The sequence below is a fragment of the Octopus sinensis genome, linkage group LG29 (assembly GCF_006345805.1).
Source record: "Octopus sinensis linkage group LG29, ASM634580v1, whole genome shotgun sequence".
Lineage (NCBI taxonomy): Eukaryota > Metazoa > Mollusca > Cephalopoda > Octopoda > Octopodidae > Octopus > Octopus sinensis.
Genome location: NC_043025.1, coordinates 1,858,241 through 1,868,240, shown reverse-complemented (window position 1 = coordinate 1,868,240; position 10,000 = coordinate 1,858,241). Strand labels below are relative to the sequence as shown.

General features: G+C 34.6%; 1 protein-coding gene across 1 annotated transcript in view; it reads left to right on the top strand.

Annotated features, from left to right (window-relative positions):
• The window catches only part of LOC115225969, a 50,935-nt gene that overhangs the window by 1,584 nt on the left and 39,351 nt on the right, over positions 1–10,000 (top strand). Inside the window, exons 3-8 of the mRNA XM_036514786.1 lie at positions 2,581–2,652; positions 3,315–3,386; positions 4,108–4,179; positions 5,929–6,000; positions 6,684–6,755; positions 8,038–8,109. Of these exons, the coding sequence (XP_036370679.1) occupies positions 2,581–2,652; positions 3,315–3,386; positions 4,108–4,179; positions 5,929–6,000; positions 6,684–6,755; positions 8,038–8,109 (432 nt within the window). The remainder of the gene's footprint in view (positions 1–2,580; positions 2,653–3,314; positions 3,387–4,107; positions 4,180–5,928; positions 6,001–6,683; positions 6,756–8,037; positions 8,110–10,000) is intronic.

The following is a 10,000-nucleotide window of genomic DNA, read 5'->3' as shown; positions in this document are numbered from 1 at the left end:
CATCCCCGTTCACCTGAAAACTTACGTAATTTTTAAGTGCATTATTAAAATTTAACGTCTCAAGAAATGGAATAGAATAAAAAAGAGTAATTATTTGATACATAAATCATAACAAATACTCTGTTGCAACACATTGCTCTTCCAGGTGATTACTTCCAGTTAATTGGCTTGCATCATTGCATTAATCACCTTAAACTTTCTGTTTTAATAACATATTCTAATACTAAAGTGGATCAATTCATTCGATCAGATCTATTTCTCAAAAAATTTGGAACGTTTTGACCAAATGAGAAATTCCAATGTAAAATAAAGAGAAAAGTTTCAATAATGGAATTCCTAAATTTGGTATAACTCAAGATGTTGAATAGTAAAGTTGAAGTTCTGTTTAATAAGTTAGATATTCTCATCGTTCACAACTTAAGCGAGGATTGGCACAAATCTGTTGACCGTCTAGTAGAATACATTGCGTTCTGACACACGGCAATCTGACATCAAATCCCGCCAAGGTCAACCTTGCGTCATTTATTTCCGAGATCAATAAAGAACCATAACAGTTCAATGAACAAATGCAACTATGAGGACCTCGAATAAGACACCTTGCAGTATATTGTCCAGTTGTCTGTGACCTGAGTTAAAATTCCACACTTTTTATTTTATCGATTTTGGAGAAAGAATCAGACAAGTTTTATAACTCCTGCAAGATCTCCAATACTTGTGAGACAGATATCATTAATATTCCGTTTGAGCTGTTTACAGGAATGATGAGCAGGGATGCTATTTAGGAGATGAAGGATTTAGCATATGTGGTTAATAATGGGAACAAACTGAGATTTAATACAGCAAGAGTAAGGACTAAAAAAAGACCGAAAAACTAAGGCAATGTATGTTGTCTCATCCCTTTTTTAAATAACACTCTTAACCAGTTAAATCACCATGTAAGGTTGTTCTCCTTTGTAGCACATAACTCAAAATTAAATAAGGGTTTCCCCACTCTACCATCACCAGTTCTATTAATAAATCCCTTTCCATTTCTGTTATGCTTTCCTTCCTAGTCTATTATTTCAGTCTTGAAGTTTTGGGGGTTTATTTATTTTTGTGAAGAACTTTTATGCATCAACTAAGCAAAGGAAAGGAGTTTATTTTGCAAAGGTAAATTACTTTTGACAACAAAGTGTAATAGCGAATGAAATGCTCATTGGACAGAAACAAGATATTTATAAATAAAGCTGACTTCTGAGATGATAAAAATATCTTCCACTGAATACTGAATACGAAGGCTTTGTAAATCTAATTCAAATCACAAATATTTTGAACATCCATTATTTTCTCATATTTTACATGCATGTGTGTTTTTCATTCATACTTTACGCAGTGACTTAGATCTGTTTTATATCTTATATAATAAACTCCCAGTAAATCGAACAGAACCTTCGTGAAGAAGAAAAGGAAGCCTTACAAACTGAAGAATGACAATTCAACCATCCTAAAAGAAACCGATTAGGGAAGGGTGATAGCAGTCACGGACCACGACTACTATAAAGATAAAATATTGGAAACAGACCTGCTACTAGGAAAAACCAAGATACCCGGAAAAAGTAATAATGAATATACTCAAAAGTCTGATAAATGAATACCAATGTTCGTTCACAGATAAAGAGAAAGATTATTTATGCAGCTCTGTAATGAAAGAGAGTAATTCCTATGGATCACCCAAGATCTACGAATGCTCCAAAATGCAGGAACCAGCAGATAAAAATACTAAGACCTACTGACATCAAATTGAGACCAACAGTTGCTGGACCTTGAGCCCCAACACAACAACTGAGCCATCTTTTGGATATACTCCTCAAACCGTTATGCCCATTAATGCCCAGCTATACCCGAGACGATATGGATTTCCTCAAACACATTCCAGAACGTATTATATCTACAATCTTTGACTAATCTTTATACTAATACATCAGACTTTGGGCCGGGAAGCAATCAAACACTTGGTAGAAAAGCATAACGGACAGATGGACGAACGCTTCAAAACGCATTTCCAAAGACACACCTGGAACTAGAAGACAACACCTTTAGATTCGATAATAAACTATATCGACAGATAAAAGGACATCACTACAGAGACGAGGTTCGCACACATTCCCGCACCCAGAGGTAGATATACATATGTGTGTATATTTCTGAGAGCATACGTATGTATGTGCGTATAAGTGCGTGTATTTGTGTGGATATGTGTGTTGATACGTAGATAGGCGAAGCGGATACTCGAGGTTGTGCAAGTCAAGTAAGAAATAAACACGAAACGGCTGCCACATTAAGACATTCTTCGTCTTCTTCTTCTTCTTCTTCTTCTCTTCTTCTTCTTCTTCTTCTTCTTCTTCTTCTCTTCTTCTTCTTCTTCTTCTTCTTCTTCTCTTCTTCTTCTTCTCCTCCTCGTCCTCCTTCTCCTCCTCTCCTCCTCCACTCCTCATCTCCTGCTCTCTTCTTTTTCTTCCTTTCATTCTAAAGCCACAGTTTTTGATGTCGTATCACAAATATTTTCCGTCTAATCTTTTTATTCTTTCTTTACTGCTATAGAGATCTGCAGGATAACAATATTGCAACCATCCAAGAAGGTGTATTCACGGGGCTTAAGAATTTAAAACAATTGTAAGTTCGTTCAGTTTCTTGATACTATATTCCGAAAGTAATATTTGACGCTGATATATACACACATTGCCCAATAATTTTTCAGACTGCACTATACAAGAACAATTCAAATTTGGGGACCGAACACGATTTAGGAAGATACAAAGAGGGAGTAAGTGAGCGAGACACAAACAGAGAAAGAGGGAGAAATTGAGAGAGAAATTAAAATAATACGACAAATTTAATGTTCCTTTATTACAGTTGCTTTGTTTCAATTCGCGTCACCATAACTCATATTCGAGCCTCAAATTTCAATGATTTCTATATGAATTTGTATTAGAAATGGTAACGTTTGTGTGTTTACATGTTTGCATCAAATATGTTTAGCAGAAGTATGTGAGTATGTCCATATCTAAGTGTAATTCTGTGTGAGATGTGACTATATTATTCCATTATTTTATTGCAATTCCATTCTTCTTCTTCTTCTTCTTCTTCTTCTTCTTCTTCTTCTTCTTCTTCTTCTTCTTCTTCTTCTTCTTCTTCTTCTTCTTCTTCTTCTTCTTCTTCTTCTTCTTCTTCTTGTATTTTCCTGTAATATTGTTCCTATACATAAAGAAAAATATTCAATATTTTATTGCAATTCCATATTAAGTCAAACTAAGCAATATTGTTTTCTGCTTCAGATCTCTAAAGGACAATAAAATTTCGAGGATTGAAAAAGAGATGTTTCAAGGCCTTCAGAACTTACAGGAATTGTAAGTCCTTTCAATGTTGTCGTTTATACATGAGGAATATAATGTGTCTTTAAATTAAATATTCCCTGATTTCTATTTATTCTCACTCCCTATTACTTGAAGTTATAATCACTTTTCATATTCGTGTTATATTTATTTGATTGTGTCTGAACATGACAATGTCTGGCAGTTGATAATCGTCTGCATCAAAATTTTATTCCTGAAAACGTGTATGTTCACATATGTATGAGTGTGTCTGTAGTGTTATTATAATACCTATGTTTTAGCTACTGTTTCGTTTCACATTGTTCTCTTGATTCTTGTGGTAACGTGTGGTTATTTATCCACAGTTCCGCCGAAATAATTTCCTCTTGTTTTATTTCTTCTTCTTCTTCTTCTTCTTCTTCTTTTTTTCCTCCTTTTTCTTCTTCATTTTTCTTATGCTTCTCCTCCCCTTCCTCCTCCCTCCTCCCCTCCTTTCCTCCTCTTCTTCCTCCTACTCTTCCTCCTACTCTTCCTCCTCCTTCTCCTCCTCCTTCCTCCTCAACCGCTTCTCCTATACTCCACCCCTCCTCCTTTCCTCCTCCCCTCCTCTTCCTCCTCTTCCTCCTTTCCTCCTCCTCCTTCTTCGTCGTCGTTATCTGTCTTCATTTTTCTTCCTTTCATTCTGAACCCCCTTGTTTGATGTTTTTTCACAATTATTTTTCATATAATCATTTTTATTCTTTCATTACTGCTATAGAATTCTGTGGAACAACAAAATTTCAACCATCGAAGAAGATGTATTCACGAGGCTTTCCGATTTAACGTCATTGTAAGTTCGTTCAGTTTCTTGATACTATATTCCGAAAGTAATATTTGATGCTGATATATACACTCATTAACCAATAATCTTTCAGACTGCACTAAACAAAATCAATTCAAATTTGGGGACCGAACAGGAGTTTGGAAGATACAAAGAGGGAGTAAGAGAGCGAAACATAGTGAGAGAAAGAGGGAGAAATTGAGAGAGAATGTGAAATAATTGGACAATTTTAATGTTCCTTTATTGCTGTTGCTTTGTTTCAATTCGTGTCACCATAACTCATTTTTGAGCCCCTAATTTCAATGATTTTACTTGAATTTGTATTAAAAATGGTAACATTTGTGAGTTTACATGTTTGCATCAAATATTTTTAGCAGAAGTATGTGTGTATGTTCATATATAAGTGTAGTTCCGTGTGCAATGTGAATATATTATTCTTTATTATATAATTTGTATCCTTCATTTCTTATTTCAATCTTTTTCGTGTTTCGATATTATCATTCAACTTCGACTTTTTCATTCACATCACTTTATTTAAGTGATAAACCAACTGAAGTGGAAGCGGAAAATAAATATATACGAATAATGTCGTCACATACATTCTCTCTGTAAACCTGAAATCCTTACTGCACATTTAAGCAGGAATATTTGGCCTGATACAATTTAACTGCTGATATATTTCTAGTTAGAGGGGCTTTTCTAATATAATTTTCTTCTGTCAATTAAGCGATATGAGATTAATAATCTCTCTCGCCATATTTCCACACAGGTGAGTGAGAATATGTGTGAATGTGAGTGTGCGTATCACCTTACGTCGTTCATATTATGAATATAAGCATGTGTATGAGTGCATTCAAATATGTTGATTTCTGAGTCCGTATATTCCCTCATTTTTCAGCCATGTTCTCTCCCTCAAACGTTTGTTCCCTGTCCCTGAAATATCTCCTGTTATTTCTTTGACTACATTTTCTGTTTCGCCTTCTTGAATACCAAGATTTTCAATGTGTCTTCTTCTCTTCTTCTTCTTCTTCTTCTTCTTCTTCTTCTTCTTCTTCTTCTTCTTCTTCTTCTTCTTCTTCTTCTTCTTTTCTTCTTCTTCTTTTTCTTCTTAGTCTTCTTTCTTTTCCTCTTCTTCTTCTTCTTCTTCTTCTTCTTCTTCTTCTTCTTCTTCTTCTTCTTCTTCTTCTTCTATTTTTTCAGAAACTTTCTCCTGTACATTCTGCTTTGTCAATTTCCTCCTTCTTTTTCTTTCTCTTTTACTTGTTTCTCCTATTCTCATTCGCCTCCTCCTCCTGCCCATTCTGCCCCGCCTCTCTTCCCTCCTTCTCTCTCCTCCTCGCCTCCCCTCCTTCACCCTCCTTTTACTCCTTCTCCCCGCATTATCCTCTTTCGCCTCTTCGCCCTCCTCCTCCTCCTTCATTTTATTCTCCTTTTCCCCCTCCCTTTCTCCTCCCTTCCTCCCTTCTTCCTCCTCTTATTTCGTCTACTTCTTCTTCTTCTTCTCCTTTTTCTTCTTCTTCTTCTTCTTCTTCTTCTTCTTCTTCTTGTTCTAGTTGTTGTTGTTGTTCTTGTTCTTGTTCTTGTCCTTGTTCTTGTTCTTCTTGTTCTTGTTCTTTTTCTTCTTCTTCTTCTTCTTCTTCTTTTTCTTCTACGTTATATGTCTTCCTTTTTTCCCTTTCATTCTAAAGCCATATTGTTTGATGTTTTATCACTAATATTTTCCATCTAATCTATTTTACTCTTTCTTTACTTCTGTAGAGATCTTGACGGCAACGACATTTCGACCATCAAAGATGGTTCCTTCAATGGGCTTTCGAATTTAACGAAATTGTAAGTTCGTTCAGTTTCTTGATAATAATTTCTGAAAGTAATATATGATGCTGATATATAAACTCACAAATGTATGAACGTTCAGACTGCAATAAGCAAATCAATTCAAATTTGGGGACCGAACAGGAGTTTGGAAGATACAAACAGGGAGTAAGAGAGCGAGACACAATGAGAGAAAGAGAGAGAAAGAGAGAGAGAAAGTGAAATGATAGGACAAATTTAATGTTCCCTTATTGCAGTTGCTTTGTTTCACTTCAGGTCATCCTAAATCAATTTTGATCCTCAAATTCCAATGACTTTTATATGAATTTGTATTAGAAATGGTAACGTTTGTGAGTTTCCATGTTTGCATTAAATATTTTTAGCTGAAGTATGTGAGTATGTTCATAAATAAGTGTAGTTATAAGTGTAAAGTGTGACTATATTATTCCTTTATTTTATAATTTGTCTCTCTTCATTTCTTATTTCAATATTCTCTTTCGTGTTTCGATATTGTCATTCAACTCCTTCTCTTCTTCTTCTTCTTCTTCTTCTTCTCTTCTTCTTCTTCTTCTTCTTCTTCTTCTTCTTCTTCTTTCGTTACGCTCTTCTCTTTCTTCATTTAATTCTAAAGCCACAGTTTTTGATGTCGTATCACAAATATTTTCTATATAATCTATTTTACTCTTTCTTTACTGCTATAGAGATCTGCGGAACAACAAAATTTCAACCATCAAAGAAGGGACCTTCACGAGGCTTTCGAATTTAAACTACTTGTTAGTTCGTTCAGTTTCTTAATACTATTTTCTGAATGTTTCCTTTGATACTGATATATTTTCTCTCAGAAACGTATAAACTTTCAGAGTGCACTATCTTCTTATTCTTGTTCTTCTTGTTTTACTTGTTCTTCTACATCTCCTCCTCCTCCTCCTCCTCCTCCTTCTTCTTCTTCTTCTTCTTCTTCTTCTTCTTCTTCTTCTTATTTCTTCTTCTCCTTTTTCTTCTTAGTCTTCTTTCTTTTCCTCTTCTTCTTGTTCTTCTTCTTCTTCTTCCTTCGTCTTCTCTTTGTTGTTTCGTCTTCTTTTCCTTCTTCTTGTTCTTGTTCTTCTTTTATAGTCAATTTATAGGTACCCAGTATATATCTTCTACCAAAAGGTGAGCATTGTTTTGTGTACTTTGAATAGGATTCTGAAAGTTATGCACTGGTCTGAAGATGGTCAATGTTATTGCAATAATTAATAGTTTATTGTTTTGAAAACCATTTTTATCATTACACTGCTACTGGAGTATATACTTTTACTATTCCTTGTTTCAGTTATCACAATGCGGCCATGCTGGAGTACTACCTCCAAGCGTTTCCTCGAACACATCGTCCTTAGTACTGAATTTTTAAAACCTGGCACTTAATCAGTCGGGTAACTTTTGCGGAACCACTATGTTACGGGGGACGTAAACAAACCAATATTGGTCATCAAGCGTTGGTGGGGATAAACACAAAGACAAACACACGCATATATATATATATATATATATATATATATATATATATACACACGAAGGGAATCCACACAGTTTCCTGCAGCAAATTTACTCACAACGCTTAGTTGACCCAAGGTTATAGTAAATGTTATTTGTCCAAGGTGCCACACAGTTGGACTAAAGAATCCATGGATGTGAGAAGTAATTTTCTTGCCACAGAACCATGCCTATATGGAGAATGATATTTCTACCATAGATGAGAATGTTAACTAAAACCCATATTGTGCACATAAGAAAGTCTCCTTGTTATTTTGTTATTTTTGTATTTTATTCCCTTCCATCTGTTGCTGTTTTGTTATCAGATTTTCTCTTAGGATAATTAAATTAGATTGAAGGAACTTATTCTTGTTCAAACAACACTTCCCACAGAACTATGAAGAGAAACAAACAATTGTAGTGTGTAATATCAGCATTTACCCTGTTAGTGTTGACTAAAACGCAATTTAGTACTAAACAGGAGTAAACAGATTTATTTATTTTTACTTATTTTAAAGTGTGTAATATTTGTCTCTTTTTCAGATATTTGCAAAACAACCTAATAGAAAAATATGAAGATGGCGCTTTCTTATTCCTTCGCAGCATAGTTGAAATGTAAGAAAAGAAGTTCTTTTTGTTATAGGAAAATGAAAATAATAAAATGAGGTCATCAAATTCTCAGTTCCTCGTTAAATGTTGTTGGTAATAAACAACAATGAGTTGATTTAAATTTCATGATTTCCGAGCATTGTGTTATATTATCGAAAAGTTTATGTTCAAATATCACAGGGTTGGTTTGATCTGGTTTACCCCATGTTTATAAATACACATAATTAACTGGAGTCGAGAGTGTGGCCTACACACCAACCTTCATGCATATATATATAAAGATTCCCCTGTGTGTGTGTATGCGTATGTGCATACATAAGCATACACACACATACACACACACATATATGTTGTTATTACTTATTATATCCTTATGACAACGGAGTTATCAGAAGGAATAAGATCCACAAAAAATCCATTCAACTATTTCTGATGATTGCTGTATTTGCCTCTGTATTTCTACCACGAAACCATTTGGTAATTTGGTAATCAAGGGGCTAAAATATTCTTTCTACGATAAGCACAAGGCCTGCAATTTTGTGGCTGGGGGCTTGTCGATTACATCCACCCTAGTGCTCGGCTGGTACTTAATTCATCGACCCCAAAAACATGAAAGGCAAAATCGTCCTCGAAATTTTGAACTCAGGACATGAAAAGAGAACACCCTGTAACAATAGGGTCGATTAATACGCAGTATTACTATATCGCAAGATTTTGTGATTTGCCAATCTGACAGAAACGGGATGATTCAATATGTATGATATCTCCATTCTTCTGTGTTAATATATATATATTTACACACACACACACACACACACACACATGTATACATACATGTGTGTGTGTGTGGAGAGGTAAAAAAAGAGAGGGAAATTTAACACAATCCTATCCCTATTAAAGCTTAACCACACTGCTTGGAATGGAGAACATTTTAAGGGAAATAAATAGTAGTAAAATTAACAACGTTTGTGCAGTATTAGAGGTTGGGAGGTATACAAGCAGATCTATTTCAAAATTGTATTTATCAGAACATTATAGAATTGCATTACGATGTAGCAAAATTCCTTCTGAAAATCATATTCAATAAAGGAAGTGCGAAGGGAGAAAATATGTCCAATACCTACAATTTCAGATATATCTGCTATAATTTCCAGTTATATTTAGAATGCTTATCCAGCTAAATCTCTCATGTGAAATATAACTGGTATTTTACTCAGCAATATTTCGCAGCTTCGCAATACATAGCAACTTTCGCCACAACACTTATATGACAATACCGTTTGCTCGTATGTCACTTATATCTTGTAGCTGGTAATCTATATATTGCAGGTTAGCTACATTTAGTAGATTTATCCATATCTTGTATGTCATCTCTTCAAACATATCATCTAAATATATCATAGTATGTCATCTGTCCAGTATATCATCTATATCTAGAATATCCTCTAAATCAAGTATGCCATTTATATATTGTATGTCATCTCTTTATCCTCTGACAGCTGTATGTAATCTGTTTGCCCAATACATTTTGTAATATCATACTTGTCTTATGATTCAAAATTATATCTAGAATATCATTTAAAGATTCTCTAACCTCATCCTACCTAATTTTATTTGGTATCTGTTATTTTTAATTATCATTTTCTCATTTCTCCTCTCTAATAAATCTACTGCAGTATGTAGTACAGAGTGGTGGGAATGGCTTTCATTCATCCCCCCTCTCTCTCTTTCTCTCTCCCTCTCCCTCTCTCTCCCACCACTCTCTCTCTCTGTAACTCTAACTTTACTTTCTACTACCATATTCATGCTTGCATGTGTATAAAAATGTCTATGATTGCATGTGAAGGGTCAAATGAGAAGGTTAAACCTTCTTTTATTCATTTTCCCTCTGATTTCT